We start from the raw sequence: 19,351 nt of genomic DNA on the forward strand, positions 1-19,351 counted from the left end.
TTGCTTTGGATTTATTTTGTTCTTTTTTAGGTTACTGAGGTAAAAACTTAGATTATTGATTTGGGACTCCCTTTTTTTCTAACATAGTGCTATTTTTAGTGCTGTTTTTCTTTCAGCACTGCTTTAACTGTATCCCACAAATTTTGATATGTTCCATTTTCATTTACTTTCAATTTAATGTATTTTTAAAAGTTCCCTTCAAACATCCTCTTGACCCATGATTTATTTAGAAGTTTGTCATAGATCTCACTTTTACCTTTCTGTTTTTTCTGGTTTGGTTGCATTGTTGATGTTGTTTGGCTGAAGATATGTAGTCTGCTGTTGTTGTGTAGAGTGTTCTATAAATGTGGATTTGATTCTACTGGTTGATAGTATTTTAGAATTAGTTTAGGTCCTTGTTAATATTCTGTCCAGTTGTATCAAGTGTTCAGTGAAGTCTTCAGCTATAATTATGAATTTATATATTTGTCCTATTTGGTATTATCATTTTTTTGCCTCATATATTTTGCAACTCTTTTGCTTTGCACATATAAATTTAAGCTTGTTTTGTCTTTTTAGTGGATTGACTCTTTTTTCGTTATGTAATGTCTCTGTACCTGGTAATTAACCTTGCTCTGAGATCTATTTTCTGATATTAATATGACCAACCACTCTGCTTTCTTTAGATTTATAATGTCCTTTTCTATTTTTTAATTTTGACCTACTTGTAATGTTATATTTGAAATGAGTTTTTTATAGATAGCATATAGCTAGATTTTCTTTTTACTCAACTTTATCAAGTTCTGTGTTCTAATTGGTATATTTAGGCCACTTATATTTAATGTAGTTATTGATATGTTAGGGTTTAAGTTTTTTGACTTTATTTTGTGTTTACTGTTTGTTTTCATTTCTCTTTTCCATTTCTCTGGGCTTTTCCCCCTGCTTTCCTATGGGTTACTTGAACATTTTTTAAAACTCCATTTTGGTTCATTTATAGAATTTTGAGTATTTCTCTTTTTATAGCTTTTTTATTAGTTTTTCTAGGTAGCACATTGTATATAAATAATTTACCATAGTCTAGTGGTGTTTTCATTTTGTCAATTTGACTAAAATAGAGAAACCTTGCCTTTTCATCCCTTAATTAACCCCCTCTATAATACTACTATTTCTTCTACATACATTTAGAATCACATTAGACAGTGTTATTATTTTTGCTTCTACTGTCAAACATAAAACTCAGAATTTGCCCATATTTTTTGCTTACTGTGTTCTTTCTTCTTTCCAGATATTATAGGGTTCCTTCTTTTATTATTTCATTTCACCATTGAGAACTTCTTTCAGGCAGTCTTTTAGAAGAGGTCTGCTGTTAATAAATTGTTTTAGTTTTACTTCATCTTAGAATGTCCTAGTTTCCTCTTCATTCCTGAAGGATATTTTCACTGGGCATGGGGTTTTGAGATGATAGTTATTTTCTTGTAATACTTGAAAAATGTTGTGCTAATTTCTTTTAGCCAATTTTCATGGCTTTACAATAGGAAATCCACTGTTATTTGAATTGTTTTCTTCATATATGTTAATTTGTGTTACTGCTCTCAATTTTTTTCTTTCTCTTTAGTTTTCATAAATTGGCTATGATGTATCTTGGATTTGATTAATTTGGCTTGATTACTTTGGATTTATCCTTTCTGGGGTTTGGTCACTTTCTTCAGTGTCTAGATTTTTTTTTGCCCCCAAATGTGGGAAGTTTTCAGACATTATTTCTTCAAATATTTTTTCGGTCCCCCCTGATTTTTTTTTTTTTTCTTTTCAGGATTCTGATTGACATGATGGTTAAATATTTTGTTTTAGTTCCTCAGTTCCTTGAATTTCTGTTTATTTTTCCCTCCAGTTTTGTTTTGTTTTGTTTTTATGTTGTTCAGATTGGGTAAATTCAGTTGTTTTATTTTCCAGTTAACCAATTATTTCCTTGTGTTCTCCATTCAGCTGTTTAACCTATTGGTTTTTTATTTTGGTTAATGTATTTGCAGTTATAAAATTTCCATTTTATATGAAAATTTTTTATATTTTCTCTGGTAAGGATTCTTTATATTTTCTCTGGTAAGGATTTCTATTTCTTTGATAAGTTTTCTATTTTTCTTTTTTTTAAATGCATAATTACTAATTTTATCACAGCTGCTTTAAAATGTCAGATAATTTTTAAAAAAATTTTTAATGTTTATTTTTTTGAGAGAGAGACTGAGCACGAGCAGGGGAGGGGTAGAGAGAGGGAGACACAAAATCTGAAGCAGGCTCCAGGGTTTGAGCTGTTAGCATACAGCCCAACTCTGGGTTTGAACTCATGAACTGTGAGATCATGACCTGAGCCGAAGTTGGACATTTAACCAACTGAGCCACCCAACTGCCCCTGTTTGTCAGATAATTCTAACATCTTTGTGCTATTGGTATTGCCAATTACTGATTTTCATTCCGTTTAAGATCTTCCTGGTTCTTGGTGTGATTAGTGATTTTTTTATTGAAAACTGGACATTTTGGTATTATAAAACTTTGGATCTCTGTTTATCTGGCTTTGACACTGCTCTTGCAGAGAGGAAATACAGGGTGGCTCCTCTTTATTGCCAACTTAAGTAGGAGTTCTGATTCCCCATTAGGCCTTCATTGAGATACCTCCCTAACTGGGAGGGATGGGAGTGCCTCATTACTACCCCTCACATGGCCTTCCTGGACACTTTGTTACTGCCTGGTTTTAGGCTTTCCTGGAAAGTGTAGGCTGTCCTTGAAATTTTGTTCATCTAAGTGGATATTGGACCACAGATTTTTCTCTCGTTGGCTGAATTGTGGTTCTGTCTAAAAGTTTCTTGTCTTGCAAGGCTGCTCTTTTCTTAGCCTTTTGGCTAGAGAGAGCAGGCTTATGTTGGGGCTTTTTTGTCTGCAGTTTCCAGGTTGCCAGCTCTTTCAGCTGCAAGTCTGGGAAATATGAGGCATCAAGAAACTTATAGAATTTCTAATATTTTCTCCTATTTTTATACCAAGGTTTTAAAACATATATGTATTATCTTTTCCTAATGTTATTAAAAGCTTATTTAAAATTGTTTTTCATTTGACTGCAATTGACACACAGTCTTATATTAGTTTTGGGTATACAACATAGTGATTCAACTTTTATATACGTTATTCTATTCTCTACAACAAATATTAGCTACCTACTGTCACCATATAACACTACTACAGTATCATTGACTATATTCCAGTGCTGTGCTTTTTGTTCCTAGGACTTATTCCTTCCATAACTGGAAGTTTATATCTCCCACTTCCTTTACCCATTTTGTCCTTCCCTCCAGCAACCATCAATTTGTTCTCTGTATTTGAAGGTTGATTCTTTTTGTTTGTTTGTTTTTGATTCTACATTATGAATGAAATCAGATGGTATTTGTGTTTCTCAGTATTATTTCACTTAGCATAATATTCTCTAGGTCTATCCATGTTGTCACAAATGACAAAAATCTCATCTGTTTTTATGACTGCATAATATTCCTGTGTGTGTGTGTGTGTGTGTGTGTGTGTGTGTGTGTGTATGCCACATCTCTTTTTTCCAGTTGTCTGTTGATGGACACTTAGGTTGCTTCCATATCTTGGCTATTATAAATAATGCTGCAATAAACAGAGGAGTGCACATACCTTTTTGAGTTAATGTTTTTGTTTTCTTTGGGTAAATAACTGATAGCAGAATTGCTGGATCATACGGTATTTCTATTTTTAATTTTTTTGAAAAACGTCCCTACTATTTTCCACTGTAGCTATACCAGTTTACATTCCTATCCACAGTGTATGAGGGTTCCTTTTTTTGATTTAGAATTTACTGACCATATATTTAAATAAATTAGATTGCATCTGTTGCGCCATTCACCACCCAATCATTGTGTTTTTTGATACCCATAAAACCTCCATATACCTCTTTAATTTTAATATGTAGAAATTCTAAACAAATACTTGTTACCCATATTTATTTCAAAGTGTGGGTATGTACCCTCATCTGCAGCAGTGTGAAATGGTTTTCCTTTATTTGGTTCTTAATATATATGTCGAATATCATAAAAGCTTATGTTATTTTAGAAATATTTTTATGCCAGTATGTCTGTTTTGCCCATTGTCTTTAGTTTATTCACCATGAGAATCATCCATGATTCTAACCATGTATTTTATTCTGCAATTGTTAAAAAAGTTATCAAAATCACTGTGATGGTTATAATCATACTGAGTTGTAAAGCAGTGAGGCCCTAGATGATCACTTTATAAGCTAACACTGTAAGATACACACCCGATAAGCTATTTATCAGTAATGTTGGAGGAGTGAAGAACCTATAGTCGTCTACCTCTCAGCTCAGTTGATTTCTCTGTGCCAGAAACATATCATATTATGTTCTTAAACATTTTCAAATTCTCAGTTCTCCTAATTTTTTTCATAGAAAAGTACCATTTCCAATTTCTTAATTCTTGTAGACTGCTTATTTCTATTTTCGAATGTTTATTTATTTTGAGAGAGAGAGTGCATGTGTGTGTGAGTGGGAGGATAGGCAGAGAGAAAGGGAGAGAAAGAATCCCAAGCAGGCACTGCACTGGCAGCATGGAGCCTGATGTGTAGAGCTCTATCTCATGAATTGTGAGATCACGACCTCAACCAAAATCAAGAGTTGGACGCTCAACTGACTGAGCCACCCAGGTGCTCCAGACTGCTCATTCTTTTAGAAAAGTAATCAGAAATAATTTTTAAAAGTTGATTATAAAATTACTACTTTTTAATCTTGTATATTTCTAACCCATTTTTTAATTAGAAAAAATTTGACTTTTTCTTGTTTCTATATTTGATTGTAGTATTTGAAATATATTATGGATATAGACAAATATACTAAGATAATACATATTTTTAACAGCATTCAACTATGACATCAACATTGAGGAGACTGGGTGAAGACATATTCAAAGGAGTAGTAACTAAGGGAATTCAGGATAATTCTTTAGACCATTCAGTGGAGAATAAACCAAAGACAGCTGCTTTCTTTAAGAGCTCCAATTTACCATTGAGATTTTTATCAACTTTAATTGTTCTCAAAACAGTCACTCAAGGTAAGCTTTCAAATGTGCTTATGGTATAATTTTTCATAAACAAGTAGAAGAGAATACTATATAATGAAGCAACTCTTACATAGTCAAATATGTTTTCCATTTTTAGAATGAGATTTTATAATGGTGGCACATTATAGTAAGCTTTTATTCGCTAAATTTGAGAAAATGGATTAGTCAGTTGGATTGTTGCCCCCTCCCAGAAGACTTTGTTGATTCTTTTAGATCATGTTCCCATGGTAATATTATTGTATTCACCATAAAGTATTGAAATTCCTAATATGTTATTTTTTACTGGAGCATGTGTTGGCAGACTATAGCCTAGTGATCAGATCTGGCCCCACCACCTGATGTGTAAATAAAGTTTTATTTAAACACATGCATGCTCACTTTTTACCCGTTGTCTATGACTGTTTTTGTCTTATAACAACAGAGGTGAGTAGTTGACAACAGAGACTATATGGCCCCCTAGATGCTTATGTTATTATGTGGCCCTCTACAGCAAAATTTTGTCAATCCCTACACTAGTTTGTAAGTTGACTGAAGAAAAATTGCCTTGTTTACTACTGTATCCCCCTGCAACTAGCATAGTGCTTGATGTATAATAGTGAATAGGAAATTAATGGATTAAAAATAATGTTTCAATCAAAGTTGACCATTTTAAATATAGTTTTGATATATAGCTGTAAGAAGTTATGTTTTTGGATTACTAAACAGGTGATTTCTTGTTAAAGTAAGCCATACCAATATAGTCAGACATTAAGTATGCATCCTTTTATCTTTCCTGTTTGTTAAATTATGTAACTCAGTGTAGGGTTTTTTTTCAGTGGGAAATGGCAATAACTTAATTTTACTACTTTATCTGAAAGTGTGTATGATTTAGTTACACCTGATTATGGACTTTTACAACAACAACAATATGAAACTATAACTATCTTCTTAATTATTTTTTCCTTATGTTTGAAAGGTCATTTATGAGAAGGGTATATTAGCTCAAAATAAAGTTCACCACATACCAACATACATTACAACATCATTTGATAAAATGATCACTGATAAAACTAATGCAATAGAGATAAAACAAGAGAGAATGGGTACTCTCTGTCACCTTCTGTGGAATTCAGTATTGGACATGCTGACAGTCTTCAACGATCCATTAAAAAAAAAGGAAAGAAATGAATATTGGAAAGGAATGCAGAAAACTATTAATAGTCTTAAACTATTAATAAAAAACTATTAAATTTGTGGATACTCTCTATAAATCAAGGCCATCCAATAAGACTAGCTAAGAAATAAATTGAATATAATGTGCTATGATCTGAATATTTGTGTCCCCTAGAAATTCATATGGTGAAATACTAACCCCCAGAGTTAATGCTGTTAATAGTTGGGGTCTTTAAGAGTGCTTATTAGATCATGAGGGTAGAGCCCTTGTGAATGGAATTAGTGCCCTTATAAAGATACTCCATGGAGATCTCTCTCTTTAGCCCCTTACATCATGTTGAGGACACAGTGAAAAAGAAGTTGTAGGCTGTGAACCAGGGAGAGGGTCTTCACCAGAAAGTGATCATACTGGCAACTTTGTGTTGTATTTCTCCACCTCCAGAACTGTAAGCAATAAAATATCTGTTATATATAAGCTACACAGTCTGTGGTATTTGCTATAGCAGCCTGATAGAATTTGTTTCAGAAAATCAAAGAAAATTCACAAAGTCTATTGACTTTCAATAACTATCATCACCATCTATGACTATCTATGGCTATAGTATGACTACTATGAGTATCACTAACAAATAGCAATAATATATTTTTTAAAAAGACTTATTAATATAAACAAAACAAAAAGTGTAAAATATGGATATAAGTCTAGTACGGTGTCTGTAAACCCTTTGTGAAATATAATAGGGCATAAAGATATGGTAAATAATGGATGAATGAACAGGGTAATAAAGATTATAGATGAAGTTAAATGACATAAATAAGGGACTTTTATTCTTCCTTATAAATATTTTAAAAACTATAAGATACTCCAAGTGACGTAGTGTAATAATACCAATGAGAATTCAACTATAGTTTAAGTTGAGAAAGTGGTAGGAAAGGTGAAAAAACACTTGAAATGAATGTGATCATTTAAAACAAGTAAAACAGCAACATGGGTCATGGCTTGCCTGAGAAGATTTTAAAGCAACCTTGATAGAGTCCAGGAAGAAGGCAGACTAGAAAGATCCTGAGCTTACCTCCTCTCAGGGACACGGCAAAGCTGCAACTACATATAGAGCAATTCTTTCTGCAAATGGCCTGAAGACTAGGGAGAACAGCTATTCCACAGCTAAAGACACAAGGAAAAAGTCACATCAAGAAGGGTAGGAGGGACAGAGACATGGTCTGTTTAAGAACCAAATACATGCTGTGGTGGTCAAGAATCAGGAAGGACATCACAGGTGCAGAGACCTCTCTAGGAGTGAGGGGTTCGAGCCCTACATTGGGCACCCCACCCTAAGGATCTGCACTGGGAAGATGAGCCCAATAATGTCTGGCTTTGAAAAACAGTGGGTCATAACTCTAGGAGAGCTGGGGAGGGCTGTAGGAAATGGAGACTCTGCTCTTAAAGTGCCCATGCACAGTCTCATGTAGACAAAGCATGGGGAAACAGTTTGAAAAGCACCTGGGCCATAAGTGAAGGAGATTTATTAACTAATTATAGGGCATGTGCTTGGAGGGATAGGGATCTATAGGAACTTTCTCTAGGAACAAAGTGCTGGCAGGTGCCATTTTTATTGCCCTCCTCAGTCTAGCAAGGCATGATGCTGGCATGCCTTTTGACACTCCCTATCTACCTTAATGGCACTGCTTGCTCTCTACCAGTGTTCCCTTGTGAACATGCCCATCCCAAAGCACTTGCCCGAGCAGGCACATTTTTAAAGCGCCTCCTGCCCTTCTTCACACTAGTGGTTGGCCCCACCAACCAGCACACCTGCAGTAATCGACAGCTGGTCCCCTCATCCAGCTGTGCCAGGGCCAGACCCTCCCACCAGTACGTCCATAGTAGTCATGGCTGGGCATTGGTGGGCAGCTGGTTCAGTGGTCACCTCAACCCACCAACTGGCACAGCATTTGCAGCCCAGTCACAACAGGTAGGTGCACATAGCCCACAAGGATACACTGCTTGAGGGTTGAGTTCTGGTGATCAGAGTACACTGTGATTCTGGACCCTCCAGGATTTTTTCTATGTAAAGCCATTACTTTCAAGATCAGGAGATATACTAATCTACCTAATACATAGAAACACAGACAAAATGAGGAGACAGAGGAATATGTTCAAAATGAAAGAACAAGACAAAACCTCAGAAAAAGATCTAAACAAAATAGATAATCTACCTGATAGAGTTTAAAATAATGGTCATAAAGAGGACTCCTGAACTTGGGAGAACAAACACACTAGAGGAGTCAACAGCAGATTAGAGGATGCAGAAGAACAGGGTGCCTGGGTGGCTCTTCAATCTGGGAGACAGAGTAGTGGAAATCAGGCTGAACAGCAAAGAGAGAAAAGACCATAGAAAAGTGAGATAGGTTAAGTGACCTCTAGGACAATATTAAGCATACTAATAACTTCATTATAGGGGTCCTAAAGGAGAAGAGAGAGAAAGATAAAGAACTTACTTGAAAAAATAATAGCTGAAAACTTTCCTAACCTGGGGCGGGAAATAGACATCCAGGTCCAGGAAGCACAGAGAACCTCAAACAAGAGGAACCCAAAGGAATCCACACCAAGAAACGTAATAATTAAAATGTCAAAAATTAGAGGGTCGACTGGGAAGATGGAAGAGTGGGGGGACCCTAAGCTCGCCTCATCCCCTAGATACAACTGGAGAACACATCAGCGTAAATAACCCATAAAATGATTTGAAGACTGGCAGAACAAACTCCACAACTAAAGGTAGAAAAGAGGCCACATTGAAAAAGGTAGGAAGGGCAAAGACATGGTCTGGGAGCAAAGCAGACCATGGCTGTCTATGGTGGGGAGGGAGCCAGTGGTACAGAGAAGGTTGAAAACAGACTTTCACACTGAGGAGCCCACGAATGGGAAGGATGAATCCCCATTACATTTGCCTTTGAAAGCAAGAGGGACCAAACTTCGTGGCTTCTTACAACCAGTGAGACTTACCACCTATAATTTTCATTTTCATTTAGTTTAGTTTAATTTAATTTAATTTTTTGAGAGAGAGAACAAGCTGGGGAGGGGCAGAGAGAGAGAGAGAGAGAGAGAGAGAGAGAGAGAGAATCCCAAGCAGGCTCCGCCCTGTCAGCACAGAGCCCACTGAGGGGCTTGAACTCAAGAACCTTGAGATAATGACCTGAGCTGAAGTCAAGAGTCAGCTGCTTAACTGACTGAGTCACCCAGGTGCCCTTTAACACCTGGAATTTTAAAAATCAGTATCTCAGCTCTGGGGGAGACTTGAGGGCATTAGGAAGTAGAGTCTACCATTAACATGACAGCAGGACAGACAGCTGGTGTAAATAACAGCATAGAACCATCAGTTTGAAAAACTCCAGGGGCAGATGGGAGAGAGAGTGATTTGCTCATCTTCAAGTATGGCTTGGAGAGACGGGGACCATGGGGAGACCTCTCCAGGAGCAAAGAAGCTGGCAGGCACATTTCCCTCCTGCATAAAAAAAAAAACAAAACAGCCATCTGCCAAAACCAGTGCAGTGCCGACACTTTTTACCTAACTTGTTACACCAAGCCTGTGGCCTCCCACTTTGGTGGATCCACTCTTCCGAGTCACACTTGCCTTAGTTTGCTGCAGTCCCTCCCCCCAGAAGACCAGTACAAACCCTGCCAACACATCTCCTAACCTACATGTCTGAAGGACCTCAGTTCCACTGGTGGCAGGGGCAGGTCTCGTTTCTCACGCAAACCACTGCACACGTTAAAATGCTCCCCACCCCCGCTGGGGACCAAACACTGCACACAGTAGGCAAAGAGTCTCTACAGACAACTGGACTGAAGTAAAACAAAAAACAAAAAACAAAACAAAACAAAACAAAAAAACTAACACTCAACAGCAGAGCACATGCAACACACATAGGACACACTCCCTGAGTGCCAGGCCCTGGAGAACAGGGGACACAAGACACTATATCACCTCTTCTTTATAAGACTGTTATCGTCAAGAGCAAGAGAAGTAGCTGCCTTTCCTAACACAAAGAAACAGACAAAGAGACAAAATGAGGAGATAGAGAAATATGTCTCAAATGAAAGAACGGGACTAAACCACAGCAAGAGGCCTAAGTGAAATGGATGTAAGTAATATGCCTGATAGAAAATTTAAAGTAATGATCATAAAGATACTCACTGGACTTGAGAAAAAAATGGAGGTAAAAACAAAAAAAAAATGTGGAAATTAAAAATTAAAAAAAAGTGTAAGACATCTTAACACAGACATAAAAATGAATCAGAGATCAACAACACAATAATGAACAAGCACAAAGTGAAATTAAGAAAACAGTCCCATTTGCAGTTGCACCAAAACCAATAAAATATTTAGGAATAAACTTAACCAAAGAGGTGAAAGACCTGTACTCTGAAAAGATTTCAAACTTGATTACAAAACTGTTGTTATCAAAACAGACTGGTATTGGCACAAAAATAGACACACAGATCAATGGAACAGAATAGAGAGCTCAGAAATAAACCCACATTTACATAGTCAATTAATCTGTGACAGAGGAGGCAAGAATATATAATGGTGGAAATGACAGTCTCTTCAATGAATGGTGGTTGGAAAATTGGACCAGTTTACTATACCATATAAAACAAATAAATTCAGAATGGATTAAAGACTTAAATGGAAGACCTGAAATCATAAAACTAAAAGAATAAACTCCTGGATAATAGTCTGACCAATATGTTTTTGAATATGCATCCTCAGGCAAGGGTAACAAAAGCAAAAACAAACAATTGAGACTACATCAAAACTAAAAAGCTTTTGCATAGTGAAGGAAACCATTCACAGAATGAAAAGACAGCCTTCTGAACTGGAGAAGATACTTGCAAATGATCTATCTGATAAGGGATTAATATCCAAAATATATATGGGACTTAGTATAACTCAACACCAAAAAAAAAAAAAAATCCAATTAAAAAGCAGGCTGAGAACGGGAACAGACATTTTTCCAAAGAAGACATATACATGGTCAACAGACACATGAAAAGATGTTCAGCATCAGGGAAATGCAAATCAAAACCATAGTGAGATGATATCATCTCACACCAGTCAGAATGTCTGTTATCAAAAAGACAAGTGGGGGGGCGCCTGGGTGGCGCAGTCGGTTAAGCGTCCGACTTCAGCCAGGTCACGATCTCGCGGTCCGTGAGTTCGAGCCCCGCGTCAGGCTCTGGGCTGATGGCTCGGAGCCTGGAGCCTGTTTCCGATTCTGTGTCTCCCTCTCTCTCAGACCCTCCCCCGTTCATGCTCTGTCTCTCTCTGTCTCAAAAATAAATAAACGTTAAAAAAAAAAATTTAAAAAAAAAAAAAAAAGACAAGTGGGGTACCTGGGTGGCTCAGTCAGTTAAGTATCCCACTGTATCTTAGCTCAGGTCTTGATCTCAGGGTTGTGAGTTCAAGCCCCACATTGGGCGCCACACTGGACATGAAACCTACTTAAAAAAAGACAAGACATAGTAAGTGTTGGTGAGGATGTAGAGAAAAGGCAACCCTGGTATGCTGTTGTTGGGAATGTAAATTGATGCAGTCACTATGTAAAACAGTGTGGAGGTTTCTCAAAAAATTAAAACTAGAACTACCATATGACCCAGCAATTCCACTTCGGGTCATTTACCTGAAAAAAAAAAAAAAAAAGACAGTAGTTTGAAAATATATGTGCACTCCTGTCTACTAACTGCAGCATTATTTGCAATAACCAAGATAAGGAAGCAACCTTAGTGTTCATTGATACATGAATTGATAGGAGGATGTGGTGCCTGTGCGTGCACACACACACCACACACACAGAGGAATATCACTCAGCCATAAAAAAACAATGAAATCTTTATATTTTTGGTGACATGGATAGACCTAAGCGGTATTATGCTAAGTGAAACAAGTCAGAGAAAGAAAAATACTACATGTTTTCACTTCTACATGGAATCTAAAAAACTAAATAAATGAATAAACGAAACAGAAACAGACTTACAGAAAACAAATTGGTGGTTGCCAGAGAGGGATGGAGGAAACAGGTGAAGGGGACTAAGAGGTACAGACTTCTAGTTAAAAAAATAAGTCATGAGAATGTAAAGTACAGCATAGGGAATACAGTCCATAATATTTTAATAACTTTGGTGACAGATGGTATCTAAATATCATTGTGAGCGTTTTGTAGTGTATTTAAATGTCAAATAACTATTTTGTACAGCTGAAACTAATGTAACATTATATGTCAACTATATTTTTGAAAAAAATAAATTTTAGTTAAAACAATCATGATATATTATAAAAAAGAGTAATTTTAACTTAAAACCTCAAAATAGGGCAATAGGAATGAAATGACACAATTAGTGAATTTGGTGACTTCCTTGTGCAAGTCACTTTTTTAAGAAAATGGAATCGTAAGTGCTTTCAAAGTCACTAGAGTCTGGTGGGTAAATAGATTATAAATATTTAATTCTGCTTCATCTTATAATTTCCACACAGATGTTTAAATAATGTGCTCCTGTTTAAAAGAGAGATGATAGGGGCGCCTGGGTGGCTCAGTCAGTTAAGCGGCCGACTTCAGCTCAGGTCATGATCTCGCGGTCCGTGAGTTCGAGCCCCGCGTTGGGCTCTGTGCTGACAGCTCAGAGCCTGGAGCCTGTTTCAGATTCTGCGTCTCCCTCTCTCTGACCCTCCCCTGTTCATGCTCTATCTCTCCCTGTCTCAAAAATAAGTAAAAATGTTAAAAAAAAAATTTTTTTTTAAATAAAAAAATAAAAAAATAAAAAAATAAATAAAAGAGAGATGATAAATTACTTTTGGTAGTATGATTGAGGGGATCGGGAGACGATATAGTATAAGCAGTTAGCATTTGAACTGGACTGTCAGGGGTGTGTAGGATTTCATAGGCAGAAAATAAAGAGAAAGACCTTTCCTAAGGGAACAGTATGAGCCAGTGCTTGAAACTGTGGAAAAGCATGACATACAAGGAGACCAGTGAGTTATTTCAAGAGGAAAACATTTGTTGGGGTCACAGCTGTTCTGAAATGGTGTTATATCAACCTCTTAAAACATTACTTTTGGTTTATCTTCTTTGAAAAACATACAGAGATTATACCATGTTTTTCTACATGGTTAACCATTTTTAGTTAACAATGTGTTTACAATTCATTCATACTGGCACAATATGTGGTGAATTTTAAGCTTTGTGTGTTACTTGGTAATAAAATTTCTAGCCAGAATTCACATTATGGTATCTCTTGTCCATCCTTGTCACCTCATAACTGTCTTGTTTTTGTTATGAGTTTTGTCCAATTTCTAAGCTAATAGCTTCTGAAAAGTGTGTATATTTTTAAGTATAATCTTTAGTATATAAAATGAAAGTTGAAAAATTAGACAAAACTCCCATTAATTTATTTTAAGAAACTAAGAACTGTATAAGTTTATTATCTTTCATCTAAATGTGTGAATACACAATTTATGCTGTTTGTTTAATTTGAAAAATTATTTGTTTAGATGTTTTTTCTGATTCTGAAATGGTTTAAAAAATTTTTTTAAAGAAATATCTGAGAAATCACTCAGAATTCACTTAGAAATATATCTTAAAGCATTTTTAAGAATCCCATAGGAGATTCCAGAAGTATTTGTATATAAATTGATGATTGAAAATAATCTGTTAGGTCTAATTTGGCATCAGACAAGATTTGAGAGCTGGAATCAAAATTCAAAAATCAGTTAAGTCATTACAAAACAGGCAGAATGAGTATGATTAACTGAAAATAAGTTGGGTATGTTATTAAAAATCTAATCAATAGCTCAGTCGGTTGAGCATCCGACTTCGGCTCAGGTCATGATCTCACAGCTTGTGAGTTTGAGCCCTGCATTGGGCTCTGTGCTGACAGCTCAGAGCCTGGATCCTGCTTCAGATTCTGTGTCTCCCTCTCTCTCTGCCCCTAACTCACTTGCATTCTGTCTCTGTCTCTCTCAAAGATAAATAAACTTTTTAAAAAAAGTTATGTATTGCCTTATGGTGTATAAAACTTACCACCCATTATTCTCTCCTAATTTTGATTAACTGACAAAGCACATAAAGCAACAAATATGTTTTCCTAAAGTTGTAAAACTATCCCTAATTTTCCATTTGTGACAAACACATCTGGGGTTAGTTTTTGTTCAGTTCACTTTTTTCTATAACAGTTTATTTCTTTTTTAATAGAAGTGTTTATGGCAAAATATTAAGAGCTGCTAGGTCTATGTGGAAATAATCTTTTTTTTTTTTTTTCATGTTTATCTTTGAGAGAGAGAGAAAGAGAGAGTGAGTACATGAGCTAGGGAGGGGCAGAGGAGGAGACAGAGGATCTGAAGCAGTCTCAGCGCTGACAGCAGAGAGCCCAGTGTGGGGCTTGAACCCATAACCATGAGATCATGACTTGAGCCAAAGTCAGATGCTGAGCCACCCAGGTGCCCTAACATATGCATCTTTTATACCATTTTTCTAGGTGTATAGTTCAGAATTCATTTTTTGAAATTAAAAATTATTTTTCCAGTGGAAGTTTTGAGAGATTTAAGAACTGTGCAAACTTCCATGGGAAGTAGAGTGAGAACCTACAGAGGGCCCCAGATACTTCGATTATTACTTTAAAAGACATCTGCATGTTTTCCTAGAACATCATAGCAGTCTGTGTCATGGAAAAGCAGCTCTGTGGGTTAAATAATAGATGTGACTCAAAAAAACAGAGAGTTGTGGTCTGTAGTTAAAAACCTTTGAGAAATTTGAGGATAACTAAAGTTTAATAATGCCAATACTTTAATTTCATTACCAGTGGGCTTTCTGAGTCACTAAAACTCAAATATATTATATGCAATATTTCCCAAACTTATTTAATCTCCAAATCCTTTCGGAAGAGTGATATATAGCACTAATTTTCTGAGAACAACTTGAGAAACACTGTCCTACAGTTTATAAAGCACCAGTGTAATGCCTTATGAAGGTTAACATTATCCTGAAGAACACTTTCAAGGAGAGAAAATTAATGTTAAGAAAAGTGAGTGGCTGAAAGGTGAAATTCACATCGGTATCCTATTCTAGAGCTGATGAACTATTTCTTTTTGATCTTGTGGTTTTTGTCTTCATTGTCTGGTGCTCTACAGGTTCAGTAGGCTGAGGGTTGAAAGGCAGCTGGTGGATCAGCAAAGCAAGCCAGGTAGAAGAACCAGAAAAGGAAAGAGATGACATGTATTAAATACAATTAGGAGAAATGATTATAAAAGTATAGGGCAAAATAAAAGATATACCTGTCTTCTGGTGTGCTACAGCAAACTTTGGGAGAACTAAAAATTTACACATAGGAAAAACCTAGAATACTTGTCTTAACTCTGGTAAGAAGATTATTTGCTATTTATAAAAGAAAAGTATCCCTTACAAGATTGATAAATTTAGTATAAAAAGACAAAAACAGATAAATGTGTTGGTTAATATACATAATATTAAATACTTGGTACCCAAATATATATAGATCTGTAAGATACTTGGTTTCCATTGACTGGATAGTGCAAATATGTTGTTCAAAAAGATAATAATACTGGGTGTGATTAACTCTATAATCCTAAGCCCTTTATAGATTGTCTCTGAATATTATTGTTCCCATATTAGTTGTTACTAGTTTATAGAGGTTAGATAATTGTGTCACAGCCACACAGCCAGTATTTGACAGAGTCTGGTTCAGCTCACCTCTCTCCATTTCTAGAGCCCACCCTCTTGACCCTTTGTGTGACTTCCTAAAATCAAGTGCTCCTGAGACAATCAAAGAAATAATAATACTTACATAGCACTTACTATGTTACAGGCTAAGCACTTTACATATAGTAACTCATTTAATCCTTATAACAAGGTTATGAGATGTCAGTATTAACATCTCAATTTTATAAATGAGAAAATTGAGACATAAAGAGGGTAAGTCTGCATTCTTACTGTGCTACACTGATTCTCTGAAATAAAATATAACTGTAAGATATAACCTCTCCATTACGCTCAGAAAAATAAAATGATTGAATATAATGTATTGCTGAGAAGAAATAGGTACAATTTTAATCATTGCCAGCTAAAAGTATATTGGTAAAATGCATGTATATTTGACTTTAATAATACAGTATTTCAATATGCAGCACTTCAAATTACAATACAATAGTTCACTTGTAAGATTAATATGTAATATTTATATAAATATTACAATTTAAATATAAAATCAAAACTGTCTTGAGAAATATGGGTTTTTTAAGTTTTTATTTTTTATATAATTTTTTAAAGTTTATTATTTTTTAATCTTTATTCATTTTTGAGAGAGAGACACACACAGAGCACGAGCAGGGGAGGGGCAGAGAGAGGGAGACACAGAATCTGAAGCAGGCTACAGTCTCTGAGCTGTCAGTACAGAGCCTGGTGTGGGGCTTAAACTCATGAACCACAAGATCATGACCTGAGCTGGAGTTGGATGCTTAACCAACTGAGCCACCCAGGTGCCCGTTAAGTTAATTTTTGGGAGAGAGCACAAGCTGGGGAGGGACAGATAGAGAGGGAGACAGAATCTGAAGCAGGCTATAGGGTCTGAGCTGTCAGCACAGAGCCTGATGCAGGGCTCAAACCCACCAACCTGAAGACCATGACCTGAGCTGAAGTTGGATGCTTAACCAACTGAGCCACCCAGCCGCCCCTAACTTTTTATTTTAATTCCAGTTAGTTAAAATACAGTGTTCTATTAGTTTCAGGTGTACAATACAGTGATTCAACACTTCCATACATCACCCAGTGCTCAAAAGACAAGTGCACTCCTTAATCCTCATCACCTATTTCACCCATCCCCCCACCCACCTCCCCTTTGGTAACCATCAGTTTGTTCTCTATAGTTAAGAGTCGAAACAGGTACAATTTTGATTGTATTGTAACTTAACCATTTCTGAAGTGCATTCTGCTTATAGGAGTCACCAAAATGTATCATAACCTTTAATAAGATTTACTGCAAGGAAATAATTCAAAAGGGAAAAAGTTCAAAGGGGTTAATGTGCTGTTTGTAATAATGATAAAGGATAAATAATTGACAAATCCACAATTAAAGTAGTGAAGGACATAAGTTCTTGTACTGTTGTTGGCATTTTTGTAATCATTCATTTTTTTCAATTTTTTTCCTAGCAGTAACCTTAGGAAATAGAGAGTATTGTCATTTTTACAGAAGAGCAAATGGAGGGTCAGGCACTTGTAAGGGACCCAGATCTTTTCTTGACCCTAAGTAATCAGGCCTTTAACAATATCATCACGAGGACAGTAGAATGTTGTGTGTCATTAACAGATTTAAGTATGCCGATGTGGGAATCAATGTAAAACATTTTAATTAATAAAACTTGCGGTACACATTAATTTCATCAGTATAAAGATATGAGAAGTGAAAGCGGTAGTAAGAATCTTACCTGATAGTTAAGCATCCAGCTTTGGCTCAGGTCAGGATCTTCATGGTTTCGAGCCCTGCCTTGGGCTCTGTGCTGACAGCTCAGAGCCTGAAGCCTGCTTTAGATTCTGGGTCTCCCTCTCTCTCCCCCTCCCCCGCTCTCACTCTGTCTCTCTCTGTTTCTCTTTCTCTCTCTCTCTCAAAAATAAACATTTAAAAAACATATATAAAAAAGAATCTTACCTGATAGAACTATTTTAGGGACAAATTTCTGGTCTTACTAATTAAATATACTCTCTCTTCTGTTTAGTTGTGTGCATCAGAGCTAGTTCTGCTGTACTGCCCTTCTCAACACTTGGCAGATTTATATATTATGCATATTTATTATACTTATGCAGATTTATATATTTATAAACTATGTAGTTATTTATACTTTAGGCCCAAAGAAATGTAAGGCATTATTGCCATTCTCAGATAACAGGAACAGTGTAGTAGTTAAGAACTTCAGTTTTGCAGTCAGATAACTAACATTTGGGTCTCAGTCCCATCACCAGCTATGTGACATTGGGCATGTCCCTTTTCTGTGTTTCACCACAATTTTTTGAAGAGCAAATGAGAATTAATATGAAGGTTTAGTAAAGAGTCTGGCATATAGTAAGTGCTAGCTGCTATCATCATCATAATCATTTTTGTTTAACATCTAAGAGTTGGTTTTACTTGAGATCAGAATTGAGGTCTATTAGACTGCATTAGATTTCTGTTGGTTCATAATAAACCACCAAATACTTAGTTGCTTACTTAAGACAACAACCAGCTTTGGTACAATTGATAACTCAAATTTCTTTAAATACTCTTAAAGTTAATTTTTTCTTGATTTTAGACAATCTTCACTATTAGGGAAATTAAAATAAGAATTTAATTTTCACTTAAGGCAACTTAAAAAATATAACCAAATAGGAGCGCCTGGGTGACTCGTTGGTTAAGTGTCCAACTTTGGCTCGGGTTATGCTCTCTCGGCTTGTGAGTTTGAGCCATGCCCCTGCTTACGCTCTGTCTTTCTCTCCTTCGAAAATAAATAAACATTTAAAAAAAATTTTTTTAAATATAACCAAATACCATTCCTCTCCCCAAATTCATAAAGGACAATTTTTTAAGTTTACGAATTTGCTGCATCATGTAGCATTTAGCCTATTTAATCTCAGATGATGTATTAATGAGAAGTGAAGTCTGTGTCAAATACAGTAGGTGGCACTATGATAAAAACTTCTGTTTTTGTGAAGAATTGAGTTCAGGATTCATCTGTACTCTTCTGCCTGAGTTTTTGCTAAATAATGGTAGGTTACTAAATAAGACAAATATGAACAGAATCTAGCAACTTTGCTTAACCTAAATACACAGTAATTTGCAGTGTTTTATTTTGTTAAATTACAAAAATTAAGTACAATAATAGCAGTGTTCCTTGAATTAAATTCTAAAAGGAAGAATAGAGTGTACTATAAATTGATCTAGAGGCACAGATTTTAATTTCTCAAAATTCTTTCATATGTATTTTAATGTGTATGTATTTTAATTCTTTCATAGGTATTTCACACAGGTTATCCTCAGCTTCTTATTCTTAATAAT

At 35.8% G+C, this 19,351-nt stretch overlaps 1 protein-coding gene across 11 annotated transcripts in view; it reads left to right on the forward strand.

Moving 5' to 3' along the window:
* CCDC138 (coiled-coil domain containing 138) overlaps positions 1–19,351 on the forward strand; it is a 134,857-nt gene that overhangs the window by 64,836 nt on the left and 50,670 nt on the right. For all 11 annotated transcript variants that reach the window (XM_058684615.1, XM_058684613.1, XM_058684611.1 and 8 more), the window contains one exon: positions 4,908–5,100. In XM_058684615.1, the coding sequence (XP_058540598.1) occupies positions 4,908–5,100 (193 nt within the window). The remainder of the gene's footprint in view (positions 1–4,907; positions 5,101–19,351) is intronic.

Source organism: Neofelis nebulosa, chromosome 9 (assembly GCF_028018385.1).
Source record: "Neofelis nebulosa isolate mNeoNeb1 chromosome 9, mNeoNeb1.pri, whole genome shotgun sequence".
Taxonomy (NCBI): domain Eukaryota; kingdom Metazoa; phylum Chordata; class Mammalia; order Carnivora; family Felidae; genus Neofelis; species Neofelis nebulosa.